A 19947-nucleotide genomic window follows, 5' to 3' on the forward strand; every position below is an offset into this window, starting at 1 on the left:
AATTATGTGGAAGACATCATCGTTAGTGTTGGTGATAGGAACAGATACTGCCAGAAATACACTGCATGCCCAAACATTAGCAGACACCCCTGATATTTAGCCGGGTGCAGTAAATATCAATGTGGACAGATGTTCAATTGGACACACAGTTTATTCAAATCACTATAGAAAAACACGGAATGAAATGCTTAATTTCTGGAGCAGCTCCACATCAGCTTGTGTCCACTTTGCCCAAAGCCAAGTGTTAGCAAGAGGAGTATAAAACCACCAACACTGGGCAAACTTATTCATACTTTGTTACAAGAGGTATAATTCAAACCTGAATTTGATTTGTAATGATTGCAGTGTACCATACAGTGTGGTTATGGAGATTTCAGAGCTCAGAGATTGCTGGCTGTTGGATAATGATAGTACTGGAAGTGTGAAATTAATATGTTCCTATGCCTGAGCATAGTGGTTTACACACAGCAGGATTAAGCACACTTCATCCCCACTGTTTTATACATGGACATCCATAGATAAATGGGAATGGATGGCATTGGCCAGTGTCCAAACAGCCTCCTCCATATCGCAGATCGATCACTGTGTAAAATGCACTATCACACAACCATGAGGTGGCATGAAAGGTGCCATGGGGCTACACTGGTCAGTTTTAGAAAAAAGCAGAATGCTCTTCTCTGTATTTAAACATTGAACAGTATGTTACCATTGGTAAAGATTTAGAATACACTCCTCTCAATATAAATATACTAAATATCAAAGTGGGGGGCACGGTGATGCAGCAGGTAGTGTCGCGGTCACACAGCTCCAGAGACCTGGAGGTTGTGGGTTTGAGCCCCACTCCGGGTGTCTGTCTGTGAGGAGCTTAGTGTGTTCTTCCTGTGTCCGCGTGGGTTTCCTCCGGGTGCTCCGGTTTCCTCCCACAGTCCAAAAACACACGTTGGTGACTCAAAAGTGTCCATAGGTGTGAGTGCATGTGTGAGTGTGTGTGTTGGCCTGTGAAGGACTGGCGCCCCCTCCAGGGTGAGTTCCTGCCTTGCACCCAGTGATTCTGGGTAAGCTCCGGACCCACAGCGACCCAGAACTGGACAAATGCTTACAAACAATGAATGAATGAACCAATAATAAATTGACAAAAACAGCTCATTTTGAATTTGTGATTTTTGTGATGTCATAGGCAATATAACTCCGCCCATTCACTCTGAAGTTAGAGTGAGTCAAGTATTGAAAACTTGACAATAGATGTGGGGCTGAAACTGTGTTGAGCTGAAAGGCTGAATGTTTGATTTTAAAATGGTGTTTGTGTGTGTAAAGCCTGAGAGCCAACTCTACTCCTGTGTTTTTCACCACAGAGGTATAGTCTACAGAAGCCAGAGAAGAGAGATCATTTGCATGTGTTCTTTAAGGCCTTTTTAAAGAAGCAATCAGCAACTTTCTTTAAAGATTTGTACACAGCGGTTCTGTTGACACCTATTGGTCTGGATGTGTCACAGATTTAAAATGACCCTATGGACCAGTTCATTCAGAAACTCTCAAACAGTGCTAATCTACATACCTTGTGAGCTGTACTTCACAGTAAATATGATAAATAATATATTTCATAACTTGTTTGCTACTTTTGTGATGGTGATGTGAAATGTATTATGACATCTTTCTGTAAGAAAAAAAATCCTCACCAATGCTATAACATGGCCTCACTGAAAACATAAAATGATCAAATACCATAAAATACATCCATGGTCTTAGACAGGACACTGCTGGTTGGAGTCTGGAGACAAAATGTCTCTTTGTCTGGCTGCTGTGGATCTTGAAATGTCAGCTGTGGACCCCATAGTGTAAGAAGATGGATAATTTAGCAACAAAGTCCAAAGGAGTCCAAATGAAAAGCACAGGACACATTTGCCTGGGTCCTCTCCACTACAGCTTTAAAGCAGTTTATAGAATTTAAGTGTTACACTACAGTAAACAAACCATCTGGAGCCTGTAACCTTGTAGCCTCATTCATTCATGCATTCATTCATTCATTGTACTGTATCTGCTTCATCCTGTTCAGGGTTGCTGTGGGCCCAGAGCCCGTCTGGACTCGCAAGGCAGAAACACGACACAGGGCATCACACACTCAAACCTGTGGACAGTGTCATACACTCATCCATTCTCATTTTACAGACACTGTGAAAATAATAGATTATTATTATTTTTTTTTTTTTTACTCAAACTAAATGTCTGGCACTGCCAGAGTTGGATGCACCACTGACCAGACGTCCAATTCGGCTCGGTTAATAATTTGGAATATCTTTGTTTTTTTGGATGCACCAACAGTCTTTCCTCTTTCCTCTCCAGAGTCTTCATTCCCAGCTACATTTCTGTGGTGAAGGTCCAGCTGGTGGACTGCAGCAGCAGGAACAGGAGTGGGGACAATTGTCCGGTGGTGCTGAAGATGAGGGCCAGGGCTCCTCCGGTCCACAACTCCAGCGCAGTGGACTGCAGGGATAATGTGCCCTGTGAGCTGCAGCTGCCTCTGCTGTCCTGGGAGCAGTGGTACTACATCCTGGTGGAGCGCTACCTCAGCACCTCAGATGTGTACTTCCGCATCGGCGTTCAGGTCAAAGGTATGGCCCTGAGGTCTAAATACTTTGACATGACGTTGAAATACAAGACATGTTTGAAGATCTCCTCTTTGGGGTCATAAGAGCTCTAAGCATGTTAGTGGTGGAATGGGATAGTGGCTAACACGACTGCTTTCACACAACAGACCCATACAGGAGTGATGATACTAACCAGGTCAGTGACTAAAATTTAATAAGTTAAAGGCTAGGCACCAGATACATGAAAGTGTCAAACAAATAAATACAGTGGAATTTGAGTTCCTAACTTGTGTTTATTGATAGTCAGAAAACATGTTATTTCTTACTAATTGAAGGAATAAGATTTAAAAGACTGTTAGTCCCCCCCCCCAACGGTGTTGGGAAACTAATAGGCGTCTTGCCTGTGACGTAGATGGTGGACAACTCTAGAAGTTGCACTTAATTTAATACAAAATGATGAAAAGGTGTGTTGTTTTTGGCTGCAATAATTCAATGTACAGTGGGACATCTGTGCACAAATGGCCACCATAAAGCCAGATTCTGAGAAATATAATACAGACCACAGAAACTACATGGAACAAATAATTTGTCCAGATTTTCTGTATTTATGTTTGGGTTAAAATCCTCATGCAACATAAATATCACAAGAACCATTTTGTAATTTGTATTTCAACATTTTGTTGAAATTGTATCAGGATGCCCCGTGTCCGCGTGGGTTTCCTCCGGGTGCTCCGGGTTTCCTCCCACAGTCCAAAACCACACGTTGGTAGGTGGATTGGTGACTCCAAAGTGTCCGTAGGTGTGTATGTGGGACTGTGTGTGTTGCCCTGTGAAGGACTGGCGCCCCCTCCAGGGTGTATTCCCGCCTTGCGCCCAATGATTCCAGGTAGGCTCTGGACCCACCGCAACCCTGAACTGGATAAGCGGTTACAGATAATGAATGAATGAATGAATGTATCAGGATGGGTCGCATTAATGTAACGTAGGACATGTCACTAAAGTATCTAAATTGTTAAAAATGTTGGAACACACTTTTTAGAAAAATAATGGTCTCACCAAGCACCAATGCACTCACCAAGCACCCTGTCTTCCTGTAAATGAGGTCCACAAATTCACACACTGTCATGTGACTGCATCCAGGGTGTTCAGTAAATGTCACTTAGGGACCTGGTGATTTAAAGTGAAGGACAAAGCTGTGGAGGGAACTTTCCAGACCTTTGTTTGACACACATGTCACCATGAGCTCTTATGGGCTATGTTTGTTTGGCTGAGATGGCTTTTCCTGGTGAATACGGCTGTGTGAGTGCCATACGAGTTCAATGTGTCTGTTAAAAGCCTCCTACTTTGAAAACTAACAAAAATATATTTGACGCGGTAAAAGCTGTTGTTGATTTTAATAAATAGACGGAGGTGTAGCTGTATGCTGCTCTTTAGATGTTATGAAAGTTGGACTTTGGGATTTTGTACCCTGTAATATGTGAGTATACTTTACATGTTTGACAAATACAGGTCTTTATTTGATATATTTCACCAATGGAAATGGCTTCACACCCAAAAAATGGAAATTATCCTGGAAAGAAGGATACAATCTCAGTTTGTCGACAGGGAGAAGGGAAGTGGGAGTTGTGGTTCTTATCTATGTGCACACCATAATGCAGATCTACAACTCTGCCTTGACACTATTTTTTTGAGATGATTCTTCTCATTTTTCCAAGCTATGCTCCTCACTAGAAACACAAGGCAAGGGCAGAACTTCTGCAGTAGACCGTAGGCAAGCTATGATGTCACATATTCCTGTTAAACCAATTAAATACAAGGTGTTCTTTCTGACATGTGCACAAGCTTTAAAAAAAAAAAAAAAAAACTTGCTCCAAAGAAGGAGGACCTGCCCTTCGAAAGCTGCATGGTGGGCCATCCTATAAACAGCATATATGTGTGTGTGTGTGTGTGTGTGTGTGTGTGTGTGTGGTGGCATGTCTTTTGTTACATTCTCACCCACATAATTAAGTTGTTTTTGTGTCAGTATTTTCTAACCTAAGTGTGTTTATCTCTGCTCTGAAAACTGCCGTGGTCCTATTATTATGAACATTAGCATGAATTAGCAGTGTGTGATATAAGAAACGGCTCAAAGACATCAGTCCCTCGTGGAGTGGCCTCTTAATGCCCTTCTGATGGCGGCTGTTGTGGCGCGGATTCTCGGCTGAGCTCTTTGATGTAGACACGCTGTCATGTCGTGGAGAGAGAGAGAGAGAGAGAGAGAGGCTTATTACAGCAGGAAATCCTTCAGATGCCCGAAGAGCATGGCAGAAAATAGCTGTGTGTGAATGGCTCTGCCCACTGCCATTTACACTTCAGCTGAGAGCGGGAGAGCACTTCTCCTCACACCAGAAACCCACCCTAATGCCACGGGAGCCTGATACTTGCCAGGAGGACTCTTACGACAGATTGTGCCAGAGCTGGTGGCTACTTTTGGTGTTGCTGCTGTTGGCTGATTAACCAGGACGACCAACACAAACTGCAACAACAGATGAACTACAGTTTCTGATTTTATTTCTAGCTCTGCAGAGTGGGCCAATGAGGTAGGAGTGTCTAATAGAGTGGACAGTGAGTGAACAGTGTTTAATCCACTGGTACCAGCACAACACACACATACACACCACCACCAGGTCAGTGTCACACTGATCTGTGGTGGTCCTGATCATTAAAGAACAGGGTGAAACGGGGGTAAGAATGTACCCAGAGAAACTGTAATTGTAGAACCACAAAGTGCTCCTTTGTGATCAGTGGAGCTGATAAATTGGGAAATAAGTGTAGATGCAAGGTAGGTGTTTCTAATCCAGTGATCCTTCAGTGTATATGTTACACATTCATTTAATTGCCATAATGGTCCACCTAAATAGTTCAAAGAACCACATCCTAGTAAGACCTTTGAGTAGAACTGTGTTCTCTGGAGCAATTAAACCCATCCATCATCTTTGTGCTAATCATTCATCAGTACCATGACCTCAATAATGGGTTGATGGCTGAATGCCATCAAACCTTCACTGAAATGTTTCACAGCAAACTGGAGTTCAACCCCCCACCCCGTGACTGCCCTAGATTACAGATGAAAGCCTGGGAGAAATGGTGTGTGGATTAGGTAACGGAGGCTTGGTCCTGGACTGGAGTCTGTGTTATTTTTGCCACTTGTTGCTACAATGAAGTGTCAATGAATTCCTCCATTTCTCTGTGTCTTTACTGAACATGATAAATACAGCAATTGGCTTGTGCGGAAAGTGTGAAATAGACGAGAGATTCAATTCAATCACCTGCGCTGTACTCTCGCAGGGGACCGTGGAGCAGTGCACCCACTCTAACAACACCTCGAGGAATTTAAGCACAAAATGCTTCACTTTCAAACCTGTTTTCCAAACAAATCAGAGCAATTCCAAAAGCATGTACCGAAAAAACGTGCTGCGACTAGTTTCGAGCATTTCTTGTTGGTTTTGAAAGGCTTTTTATTCTCTGCAGAAATAGAAGGGGGGTTACAGCGATGGGCAAATGGGATCAAAACTGTTCAGCTTTACTTTCCACGGTCTGTGATTATTTGTTGTCCCCTACCGTCTCCAACATAAACACTAACTGAGTGTGTAGACAAGTGTGCAGACGTGCCAGGCTTTAGTCTGGAATTTTGTGGACTAAAGGTTTGAGAAGTAGGTTTGGGGGAGTGAAAGAACAGGGTTTTAGTCTCAATTAGCCTCCAGGCACCTAACCCCTTAACTTCTCCCCGGACTCTGAGGTGGATGAAAGCCACCCCCGGGTGTGTGTACATTTACTGCACCTAGTCATGTGTGTTTGTGTTTAATTGCCAGGCAGAATGATAATTAACGGCAAGTAATTCACTGTTCAGGAGATCTGCTTGTGTTAAGAGGGAGAAGTTCATCAAAAAACAACTAAACCGACTCCAAACTGAACTTACCAAAACTGTAGAATAGGACCTGGTGGAGCATCATCAGGTAAACCATGTTTAAAGATCAATAAAGCTACGTTTACACTACAAGCCTTGTGATGAGGTCAGTGAATTGGCCTCATCACCAAGACTGGAATATACATTAAGGAATATATGCCGGTATTATTACTTACCTTGTGTTTCAGGTCCTGTTCCTAGGGGAATGGCGGCAAATTTCCTGTCTCTCTTTGTGCTAGCTGAAGGGCCCACCGTGAGGTATAGAGAGGGGGAGGGAAGAGCTGGATTCGGGAACCTGTGAAAGGGAAAAAGCAAATAAGTAAAAATACTAACAAACTATGTACATAGATAAATACTCACCAGTGAAGCCGGAATAAGATGTGCTGGGGATATCAGTTATTGGTTATATTGTAGGGAATAAATATCTTCCTGTAAGTAACTTTGTTACCCCTTTGCCAGAGTTGGTTTAGTCCAATTAAGGGAGGGGTGGGGCTAAGTTCCTAAAAGGAAGGGGATTTGGCTGCATTAGCCAGTGAAGCTAGAAGGGACTGCAGTATGGACAATCTAGGTCTGTTTAGTTCTAACTCGCTGTTTTATTTTCTTTTCTTTATTTATACTTCTCTTATCACGTGTGCTATGTTTGAATAAATTCTCACAGAATGAGTTATTTTGAATCCTGCTTGCTCCTTGCTGAGTGAACCCACACTTCTTCAGCCGTACCCTCCACACTTCAGTTCTAACATCCTTCCCACAGCCTCATTAATCAGTTCCATGTGGACTTAGTGATTTTAATGGTTCACATTCATAAATGTATGTGAACAAATCTGTCCCTGAAACCGCACACATGCACACACTGATGACACCCAAACTCTGCGCAGTACGTTGAACACAAATACGTTTATATTCAGCTCTCGCCTGCACAGCCCCTGTGCCAACATTTTCTTCAATATTTTGGTGCAGATGCTGTAGGGTAATCACCCATGCAGTACACTATCTAGGAAGCACGGAGCCATTTGTGACACAGCCTACCTGTGGATGCGAGTGCTGGCAGATGACGTTAGCAGTAAGTGCATATGTACAGGCAAGAAGATGCATGAAATCCAATCTGACCGTTCACATTCAGGTCACATGGTCTAGAACCACATATGAATGTGACTCAAATCTGATTTGAAAAGATCGAATTTTACATGTATGCACAGCCCTGAAAAAATCAGATCAGACTCAGTTCACCTGTGGGTGTGCAAATGTTCAGAGATTTAACCAACTGCAGATTGAACATTTTAAAAATAACTGTGATACGAGCACTACACTGAATCCACGCCAGTCAAGAGAGGTGTAGCCCACCCTGCTGTAGCCTCCCACCATTTCACACATCTCCCAGCATTCGCGGTTGCAGAAGTTTTCCAATGAGTTTGGTTAATTTGCTACCTGCATTTGTACTAAACATATACAGACACTTTGTTTTTGTCCTTATTCCCTAAACAATACAGTATAACACCTTTTTACAGCATTTTCATAGTATTAAGTATTACCAGTGATCTGCAGGTGAAAGTGTAAGGCAAGATGTGTGTCGGTTATATGCAATAACTTTGCATACATAATTTTATATAAGGACTTTGAGAATCTTTGGATTTTGTTATCTGTGTGGGTCCTGGAATATGTTCCTAGTGGATAATGAGGAATAACATTACTGGAAAAGGAAATAGACACAGAAACAGATTTCGGATCTTTAAATATATTATCTATGCTTTTCCAAGTATGAAATGATCCGCTATCAGTTATTTCCTACTACTTTGGAAAGAATCTCAGTACACAGACTTTAAAAATTAAGGAGATGATTTTGCCATCAAAATTTGCCATTTGGTTTTTGGACAGCAATTATGAAATAAACTTTTTTTTTCTCTGATGTCCTCATTTTTTTTTTTTTTTCAGTGGCATCTTAAATTCCCATGTGTTATCCTTATGAAACTCAATGCGGCTCTTCAGTACCCCTGGGTATTCCTTTCTCCTCCACCTGGGAAGGTATTATATATACGGCTTTTAAACTGGGTCACCACTTACTGAGATTAGGAGAGGTTTGTTCTGACTCTGACTGAAATCTGGAGAGGTGAGACTTTGCTACACTTTCCAATTTCACACACCACTGTATTACTAATAATCAGAAAATATAACATATTAATAATAAAAAAAAAACAAAATTGGAGATTCTTTATAAAGTTAATAAAGGTTAAACAAGACACATATAAGGGAATGCGTGGATATGGGTGGGGGAAAAGTCTCAAAACTAGTCTCATAAAAAAATAGTATAACAGTTTGAGTTCTCAGGTTAAGTTCTTCTTCTTTTGTGATAGTACCAACGAGGGTTCTCTGGAGGGAACACTATGGGAACAGGGGAAGGTCACAGCCACAGGCCTTTTGGAAGCTCCTCTATCTGATTCCATGAGGGGCTCCTGAAACAGGGAAAGTTTAGCAGGCTCCTTTTCCCTGGAGATGTCTCTTTCCACGGGATGCCTCGAGGCTTTTATATTTCTTACCCCACATGCCTGTGAGGTCCCAAACACCTTGGAGAGAGTGTGACAACTCCAGGGAGGCACCTTGTCGAAGCACGCCCCACTCGCAACATCCATGAAATGAAAGACATCCGTTATCCATGGGCTTGCATCTTGTTGTTCAAGTTGATACAAGTTACATTACACATTTTTCATTGTAGAGTTTTACAGGTTTTCATTCCTCATTGATGAAATGTATGGGGATAGGTAGCAAGTTCATATCCATCTCTCTAAATTACACGTACCTCAGGAACTAGGCTCTTTGTCGCTGCCAATTTCTGAATCATATTAATGGGCTTTGGAGATGGAAGCCAGATAAGCCGGCCTGAATGATGGATCTCTGGAGAAAAACTGAGGCAGCATTAGTTAAGCCGCAACAGCGTCAGGATCTCCCCTTTCTTTCCTATAAATCTGAGCCCCCTTCTATTAAACGTGGCACGGCTGTAAATCACTACCTTAACACTGTGGTGGGTCCTCCGAAATACACCCTCCATCCTCTCCGTCTTCACTTTATCATCTCTCATACAGCACAACTCTGCATTCCCCCTTAAATACTCAGACTTATTACATCCTACAGCATATTATTCACCATGGAAAGAGTTATTGAGTTACAGGAGTGAATAATTGAACCCTAAGCTTAGTAGCTCCTGGCCATTTAGGGCTTAATGTGCATTTAAGGCAACTCAGCCAAGCGTGCTCCTCAAAGAAAACTTTTCAGTTAGCCAGATAACTTAAACTCAAAGTTCAGGTTCGTACAACAGTAAAAGTCCCCCAGCTGTCCTCCTATTGGACAGTGCGCAATTGGTGCTGGGCTGTAAGTTCTATGGCTTCAATCTATTCTTTAGGTCACTATCTGTAAGGAGTGTGGTGTGTTCTCCCTGTGTCTGTGTGGGTTTCCTCCAGATGCTTCAGCATTCTCCCACAATCTAAACACACACGCTGATGGATGGTCCATTGTCGTGTGTCTGTGAGTGTGTAAGAGTGACAGGGTGAGAGTGTGAAACTTGGCTAAGAAAGAAAGCACAATTTGTAAATAATCCAGAGTGACATTTCACACAGAGAACCTCAACATAATTTATTTCTAATAGTGTTAAAACAAGTACATCTTCTTCACTTTAAATTGGGCAAAAAGAAAGTGTGGGGAGGTTTCAGTGTGATAAGAATTAAAAACCAATTGTCTGACTTATTTGATCTTTAAATGTCCATGCACCATTTGTAATTATTTGCGGCGTTTAACAAAAAAAAAGAATAATTTATGTATAAAAAAATGCCTTAATTTTGCCATGGACATGTCATATACTAATTGTCTAAACTTTGTTTATTATACAGCTATAATCTTTAGAAAAACAAATTCTCCTGAAGCCAGACAAAGGACAGACAGCCACGTTAGTCACTCAGTTTATTCAAAACACTGAGAACCAGTAGGAATCACCTGAAAATTAGGAGGAGGTTTACAAAGCTATGAACTAAACCCAGGGAGCAGGAAAATGCAGACAGTCCAGCTTCCAACACTCACTACCAATGAGCACATTACCACACAGCTTTCCTTCATGGATGTACACATGAATTTTTGATGCATAACCAACATGAAAAATTAGCCTTAAATCTGCCCTGCTCCTAGCCCTATCCCTAAGCCTAAACCTGACTCTAGCCCTTACCCTAACCCTGGTCTCGCATTGCCAGACTCTTTAGGGAGAGTGTGGTACCTATCGCCAATTAACGTGGCCAAGTACTGCTCTATTCAAGAACTCCAGAACTACTACTGCTGGAAAAGAAATTTGACTGACACACAAAGGACCAATCACAAGTCTGCTATTTTGGCATGATGTGTGGAGGCAGTCTTTCAGGTCGGACCAGTACCAGAGCCAGTTCAAAACGATACATGGACGTGCATATATGTGGATGTACTAACAGCCAATAAGAACGCAACTTGCAAAACTGACAGTGAGGCCAGTTTAACACATAGAAATGATCAGACTTGTGTACTTGTTTACTCTGTGGCTATGACCACCCTAACCCCAATCTTAAGCATAGTTCAAAAACTGCAACAGGTTAGTAGAGGCAGGCTTTAGTCACACGTAACATTCTCCCACAGCAGTTTACGACACGTTTCTTTGAGTCCTTTTTCAGGTAGAGAACAGAGGGTTTGTGCAGATTTAGTGAAACTCCCTTAGTGATGTAAAATGAGCACAGATCATATCGAATCATAAGGTAGAAATGTCATAGGATCTTTTGTTCATCATATGTGTACTAATTGGAGATCTTGTTGTTTATAACTGGCAAGTTTCCCTGTGGTTTTGGAGATACATAAACTCATGTGCATTTTAACTGAAAGCCTTCTGGTTATATTTTGGAACTTTTTACTCCCTGTTTATAAACAGCACAGAGTTTCTAGTCTCAGCAGTACCCTGTCTGAGTGCTACTGTATCTCTATCGCCTAGAGTCAGAGCGAATAATACAAAAACACCCCACTGAGTCAACAGATGCATACATTATATTGTATCAAACAAACAAAGGCTAGTTGGATGAGCTCAAAATGAAAAGCCCTGGATAGTGAGACGGCTAGGAGAGTCTGTAGAGAAAAAACACATGACCTCTTTCCCCCCAAAGTCAAGGAAATGTAATAGAATAAATAAATAAAAAATAAAAAGATGAAAATGAATTTGAGGCCCCAGTAAATACTCCAACAGCCCAATGACAAGAAGCATATAAAAGCCAAAATGAGTTTTTGTGGGCCCTTCTCCGCCTCCATCCTTAGCCAGCACATCTGACTGTTACCTAATGGAACAGCTTTGGCAGTTAGTGTTCTCCTCCAAGTATGCTTAGCTCTCCAGGGACATTGCATTAGCAGTATAGTAGCTTTAACAGTGCCATTTCAGAGGAAACTCATGCTAAAAGCTCTGTAGCATTGTGTGGTAGGATGGTACCTATGAAGCAAACTGAAAAGTCCATCTCACTTGGAAAGAAACCTGGGTAAAATGTCTTGGAATTATACATCCAAGCCAAGGGCTATTTTGGAACATATATTTTTAGGATTCTAGTCTAACATTACTAACAGATGTAAGGGCAGCCATGCTGCACTGAGGATAGATTGCTCTCCAAGCTCTTAAACACTTTAAGGGATGCTTTTATGACGCTTATGATGAGATGTAGTTGAGCAACGTAGAAACATATCTGCTTCTTCAAACCACTTACTTAAATGTAGCTGTTTCATGGCTCTCCATACAGCTAGAGAACTTAATAAACCAAAACCAGAAGCTGCTTAGAACAGTTTTATTTCTTGTAAAATGCATCAGTGGAATCAGATTTCGATCCATTCACCACAAGCAATTTTAATGGATAAATATTTTGTGGAAATTACCCACATCTAATCTCAGACTGGCGTGCACATTTGAAAATATCTGAAAAAAAAGTCAGAGTATTTGTACAATGTGTATTAAGTATAGTTTGCCCTTTATGAGTGTGCATGTGCATTTATGATGGTTGCAAAGTGTGAAAAATCAGAGACTCTAACCAACAACATATCTTCAAACATAACATTAATGCTGACCCTAAACCTAACTTGAACCTTAACCCTAAGCCTGAATTTAAGCTCCAAAACATTATCAGCAGAATTTCTCTTGTGTAACCATCTCCCACAACAGTTTACAGCACTGCATCTGTGATTCGTCATTAGGTACATTAAAAAAATAACAATAATAAGGGACATCAGTGTAGGGGAGCTCACTTATACTGCATTTGCACTGCAGCGAAGGAACGGGGAAGTTAAACGCTTCCTTCACCATCTGCTGGCTGCTTTGGGGTGTGTCACTTAAAAAATCAAGCAGGTTTGTCTGCCCCAAGCAAGTGTGCTTAGAATTGGATTCAAATGCTGTGCGCAAGAGAGACACTTTTTTTTTTTTATATCTTTTACCTTCAATCAATGTTTTATCTCCTCCTGAATGTTCAAATGTGATTGGAATACGTTCATCATTTATTGTCTGTAACGGCTTATTCAGTTCAGGGTTGCGGTGGGTCTGGAGCCTACCCTGAATCATTGGTAGCAAGGTGGGAACACACCCTGGAGGGGACGGCAATCCTTCACAGAGCACACACACACACACACACACACACATTCACTCACACCTATGGACACTTTTGTTTCACCAATCCATCTCCCAGCGTGTGTTTTTAGACCGTGAGAGTAAAGTAAAGGATCAGTAATCAGAGGAAACCCACGCGGACACAGGGAGAACACACCAAACTCCTCACAGACATTCACCGGGAGGAAACCCACGCAGACACAGGGAGAACACACCAAACTCCTCACAGACATTCACCCGGAGGAAACCCATGCGGACACAGGGAGAACACACCAAACTCGTCACAGACAGTCACCCGGAGCGGGACTTTAACTTACAACCTCCAGGTCCATGAAGCTGTGTGACTGCAACACTACCGTGCCACCCTGATTGCAATAAAATGTTTTTCTGAACTAGTGCATGTAGTTCCTGGTGAATTAATATTTAGATTCCTAAATGGTTCCATTTCTTTCAATACATGTTTGTATCCGTTGAGAGAACAGGGAAAACAGAAAGTCTCCTCCATTTTCTTATGCTGAGTTTAGAGTTTGTGTTTCACACTGTGCTGATGGGCCACCGCCAGCAAAACATGCTTTTAATTTGCAAGTTGGAGAAATCTCAACTTTTTCCTGCATGTTCCACAGAACAGTATTCAAATGAAGGAGGCAGCGCAAACAATCCCTTGATTAGATGCAGTGTGAATGCAGATTTAGAAATTTTAAAACAACTACAAACAACAGTGAATCATAATGTATAAAAAATACATTTTATGTTTCATTGTTTATGTGCTAGGGGTGGCACGGTGGCACAGCTGGTAGTGTCGTAGTCACACAGCTCCAGGGGCCTAGAGGTTGTGGGTTCGATTCCCGCTCCGGGTGACTGTCTGTGAGCAGTTGGTGTGTTCTCCCCGTGTCCGCGTGGGTTTCCTCTGGGTGCTCCGGTTTCCTCCCACAGTCCAAAAATACACGTTGGTAGGTGGATTGGTGACTAAAAAGTGTCCGTGAGTGTGTGTGTGTTGCCCTGTGAAGGACTGGCGCCCCCTCCAGGGTGTATTCCCATCTTGCGCCCAAGGATTCCAGGTAGGCTCTGGACCCACCGCGACCCTGAACTGGATAAGGGTTACAGATAATGAATGAATGAATGAATGTTTATGTGCTCGTTTTTCAGGATCAGAAATACTTTATTTATCCCAGAGGGAAATTGCAGTTATTACAGTTGCAACATTCATTCATTCATTCATTGTCTGTAACCCTTATCCAGTTCAGGGTCACGGTGGGTCCAGAGCCTACCTGGAATCATTGGCCGCAAGGCGGGGAATACACCCTGGAGGGGGCACCAGTCCTTCACAGGACAATAAAGACACCCTCACACACATACAGATTCACTTGCACACTCACACCTACGGACACTTTGGAGTCACCAATCCACCTACCAACATGTGTTTTTGGACTGTGGGAGGAAACCGGAGCACCCGGAGGAAACCTACACGGACACGGGGAGAACACACCAACTCCTCACAGACAGTCACCCGGAGCGGGAATATGTAAAAGAATAAACACTTTAATAATAATTTAAAACAACAAAAAGAGAAATTTGCAATATGTACAATTTTAACTTCTTAAAAATACAGTAAAGTGGCAGTGGCTGTGATAATAAATATGGAATGTACTGTATAAAGCAGTACAAATTATCGCACCTCTGAATTATTGCACACATAATTAAGTGAAATGGATTACATTATTATTGGTATTACACATATGAACAATATTATTTGGTATTGAGTATTGCACGTATGAGGGAGGAGTTACAAAATTTGATGGTCACAGGTAGGAATGGCGCTTTGTAGTGCATTTTGGTGGAATGAGTCTTGTACCGAATGTGCTCCTGGGTTTCATCACTGTGTCGTATAGTGGGTGGAAGCCATTGTCCATAACGGCCTGCAGCTTAGACAGCATCCTCCTCTCAGACACTGCCATCAGCGAGTCCAGCTCCACAGCCACAACATCACCAGCCTTGCGGATTAGTTTGTTGAGTCTGTTTGCATCTGCCACCCTCAGCCTGCTGCCCCAGCTTGCAATGACATATAGGATAGCAATCACCACCATAGATTCGGCAGGTTTTGAAGGACCTCAGGTGCCTCAGAACATAGAGATGTATTGGCCCTTCCTGTAGGGGGCATCAGTGTAGACCAGTCCAGTTTATTGTGAATGTGCACTCTCAAGTATTTGTAGTTTTAGAGATCTTGTTGCTGATGCTTACGAAATGGAGGGTGTAAACCAATTCTAACAAGACATTAAAAGTGAGCAGGTCAGTGTTTTTCCGCAACATATGCGTACACTGCCTGACAGTTGTTTTGACTGCACACAACAACCACCTTCAATATTTTAATAGGAAACAAAATATTTGAGGAGCAGGATTTACCTCGCTGCTTTAATTAGAAGCTCAGTTGCTGAAATGTTAAGCTAATTCTTTAAGTAGCCCATTGGGCTTAGGGCCAACCAAGAAATAAAACACACATTCTTTCATCTCTTATCACACAGGATCCAGCTGAACATGTATCTGCAGCTCTGTTCTACTCAACTGTGAACACATGAGGCTCACATGAAGAACACATGAGGCTCAGCCACATTTTAGAGCTCATTGGTTTCTTCTCTGAATGCTGGCATTTGCCATAATATTCAAAACAACAATGGCCATTGATTCCTGAGCACCTTCCTTTACACAACATGGCACCTTCTGGATTAGGATTTCCTCTGAAATTAAATAACGTCTACTCTTTGATTACATGATGGAACATAACTGGCATTCAGAACATTTTGTTCATTTCGGTCTGGTACTGCTGTCGAACGATGAGTTCTGGGTAAGGAATATTTGTTACACTTATTTCAAATATTCAAGTATATTTGGATGGTAGGTGTTTCCAATATACTGGCCACAGACTGCAGAATTCTTGCCTTTGTTCTTGCCATGCTTGATGCCGTCGACACTCATGGAAGGTAAGCGGGGATCAGGAGAGGCCCATTGATGTTCAATGAGGCTGAAAAGGTCTTAGACCAGCTGAGATGAAGCACACACAAGGGAAACAATTGGCTATGATGGGCTAGTCCACCTATGGAGCGTATTATTGCTCTGGGGTGAGGAGAAACCGGCGCCGAAAAAGTGTCTACCTCTCAAATTGCATTGTGTACCGAGCCATTAATAAATCGAGTGTGGAGTTACTGCCGTGTGGTTTATGGCTCTCCAGGCTGAGAGTCCGGTCTGCTCCGTCACACCCAGTTCTGAAACATGAGCTGTAATGGGCTTTCTGATACATTTATACATCATGTGGCACATTGAAATAGGGCTTGGTGTTCTATTGCTAGCATGTCTTCCAGAGTATGCCAACGGAAGACAATGTGCATTTTTGGAGAGATACTTCAGGTTACGCAGAAAAAAAAGACACTTTGAATTTGCTTTTTTTTTTTTTACATCAAAGTTCTGCGTGAAATTAAATCATCTGCATGCAGATATAGAATTTGAGCATCATGTATTAATTTCTTGCAACTTTTTATTTAACGTTTATAAAATAAAATTGTAATTACAAGAAACAGGATCTGGGGCCCCATTTTTTATTGTGTGGGTAATAAATGTGTTGCTAAACTAATGTTTTATGCTATAACAATATGAGATTTGGCAATGTATTCGTTGCTATAGATGAAATATTGTTGTAAGCACATAAACATTTGGTGTACAATTGTGTAATTGCATGTAATAACATAGTAACTATCAAGTAAAAGGTGAAATAGCTTTTCTGACTTATAATCTGTAGTTCAATATTGGAGAGCTATAGACCACTTGTTAACTTTAGTACTCCTGGAATCATACAGCTAAGGCATCACAGAGGATCTATCTGACAACCTCCTGGTGATAGGTCCCATGCTGAGACCACTATGCTGCTCTGGGACACTTATAGACACTGTATACATCTGGATGTATACACACAAATACACACAAACAAGTCTATGTCAAGTTTTTCTGTGAAAGCAGTTTATTTTGCCAGTTATATCACATGAGATTACAGGATTACCCTGGCTTTTTACAGCATGCACATATACTGAGATATATTTTATAAGCAAAAGGGAGGGTGAGCAATTTCCTTTTTCACAATCAAAGGCCTCATTAGCGCTGCCTGGTTCTGTTTGAATGACGAAAAGTGAAACATGGGGATGGAAGAGTTAATTTTTAAAGAAATATATAGATGAAAAAAGAGCTGTTAAATACATGAAGCAAGCCACCACATTGTAGCCAGGACAGGGAGCTGCGTTCCCACAGCTAGGTTATAGTCATCGCTGCTGTACACTCAGTGCCAAGCATTGGCTAGAGGGGTATAAAACCCCAGACATTGTACTGTGAAACTGTGGTAAGTAATGCGCCATCTAAAAGCTTTGGGATAAGTTAGAGTACCATCAGATTCTCACAGAAATGTTCCAACAGCTAATCTAAAAGCTTGGTATAATATAGATTCTCTTCTTGAAGCAAGGGGTTGGGAAACCCCTCCATATTAATACCTTTCATTTCAGAAGGAATGTGTTTGATGGTAATTGAATACAATGAAGGAATGTTTCATTTTATCTGTGGATAAATAATTAGGGGGTGTACACCGAGTTCCTAGTGGCTGTTTAGATTGAGTTGTTTCAGCTGAATTCTTTATATAGAAGCATCATTAGTCAGTTACAATCATTGGCGCCAATAGACAGGGAAATCTCTTTGCACCATCGATTAATCACTGTTGTTTATTTATGAGGTTTACACTCTCACAAAAACTGGCGCTGCGGTGGTACCCTCAAAGGAATCTATTCAGAAGTTAGGGTACATAACCAAATATTATTTTTCAATTGCAATTATTTTATACACCTCCTTTTAACATCAGGATTTTTTCTATTAGAGTTTTTTTTTTGTTAACAAAACCTGCAAATATTCACCTTTCTTTCTGGAGAAGAGAAAGTAATGTACCATAGGGAAGACAGCTGGTCTTTAAAAACCACTGCTGTATTTTGAAAGGTACGTTTAATCTGTCTGTACATTTAGTGAACCATAATGTACCTGATGGTGTAATTTGTAAACAAGCATGGCGCCATAGATGTAAATAAAAAAGTGAGCAGTCTAGTTGTTTATATGATTGTATATATAAAAAAAAAATTCCTCATAAAAATATCCACAATCTGTGGAACATTCAGCAAAGAAGACATGCCCTGATGTATGCAGCTAGCTGATGAAAACAACTGCAAGTTTATGCTGGGAGATATAATCTTTTTGTCAGCAATAAAAAATTGAAAGCTTGGGAAATGTTCACTGATAAGCAAGAGTACATCTAAACAATGTGATTTTTAGAGCCTATGCAGAGCTGAAGTACAAATAGGAAAAGAAAAACCAAAACTATAACTACACATGCAGGAGAATTACAGGCGAAATGCATGTAAAGCCAAAAACATGGACAGAGGACCAGGATCCTTTATATCAGTGGTGCACAACTCCAGTCCTGGAGGGCCAGTATCCAGTAATGTTTGGTGATTCCTTTGCTCACACACACCTGATTCAACTCATCTGTTAATTGACAGGTTTAAGGGTTGTGTTTTAGCAGAGGAATCACCAAACTTTGCTAGATACCGGCCCTCCAGGACTGGAGTTGTGCACACCTGCTTTATATTAATATCACTTACCATTGTTAAAAAAAAAGACACACTGCGGAATTGGACAGAAACCACATTTCAATAAAACATTGGTTTAATCCTGTGTATGGTTCTCTTGGATAAGCAAATAATAAATGTCATTTTGTATAATTATGTAGTTAATTGTGTAATAAATGTCAAAGATAATTTGAGGAAATCCTGTTATAAGTTCGTACAGTACATTGAGGTCATTAAGTTAGAGAAGGTTAAAAATATATGCGTATGATTTGACAACTACTACATCCACGTCATGTAAGGAAAACATTCCTGAATTTTGTGGAATGTTTATTGTAATACATTCGTGTTGTAGCTTTTGTTAAATTTGTACATTTAAATCCTTTGGTAAAAGTGTGTTTTGATTATAGAAATTCATTAAGAGAGGGACAGTATGTACTCAGAGACAAGCATCAAGACACAAGTGTTAGCGACAAAAAAGAGAGTGAATCTTAGACATATGTATCATTTTGACATAATGGGGACATATGATAAATATCATCCAATAAACACTTACGATAAGTAAATCAACCAAACGTAAGATAAAATTCTAAAGTACTCATAGATCTGAGAGACATGGTGGAGGAAGTGCCACACATTCAGGAGATATTATTGGACACATGGGTATTTTTTAAAGATTGCCACAGGGAAAAAAATAAAATAAAAAATCCCTTCAGAGTCACCTTTACCCAGATGTTTGTCAAAAACTCTAACTAATAGCTGCATTCATCTTCTTTAATGTGCACTCACTGTCAACAGATACACACAGCTTTTGGCTCTATAGTCACAATAGAAAAGCATGAGAAAAAAAAGAAATGACCCACTTTAAAGGACCCCATACTCAATCTCTATTGTCCTTTAGAGGGTGTATAGCCTGGAGGCATTGGGCTTTGGAGCAGTGAGAGAGCAAACGCACGGTTACTAAAGATATGGTGGATGTGCAGGTGTCCACAATGTGTGTGAGTGTGTGTGTGTGAAGTATCCAATAAAGTCTAAAAAATAATAACAAATATATATGGTCCTAACAGTTTGGGATGCCACTTTTCTCCTCACCTGCTCTTTATCACATGACCTTGTAGCAGCGCTGTTCCTCGGATCGAACTT

General features: G+C 41.1%; 1 protein-coding gene across 1 annotated transcript in view; it reads left to right on the top strand.

The window, feature by feature from the left end:
• LOC136679078 (transmembrane protein 8B-like) overlaps positions 1–19947 on the top strand; it is a 227492-nt gene that overhangs the window by 117036 nt on the left and 90509 nt on the right. Inside the window, exon 5 of the mRNA XM_066657358.1 lies at positions 2341–2609. Within this exon, the coding sequence (XP_066513455.1) occupies positions 2341–2609 (269 nt within the window). The remainder of the gene's footprint in view (positions 1–2340; positions 2610–19947) is intronic.

This window comes from Hoplias malabaricus, chromosome Y (genome assembly GCF_029633855.1).
Source record: "Hoplias malabaricus isolate fHopMal1 chromosome Y, fHopMal1.hap1, whole genome shotgun sequence".
Taxonomy (NCBI): Eukaryota; Metazoa; Chordata; class Actinopteri; order Characiformes; family Erythrinidae; genus Hoplias; species Hoplias malabaricus.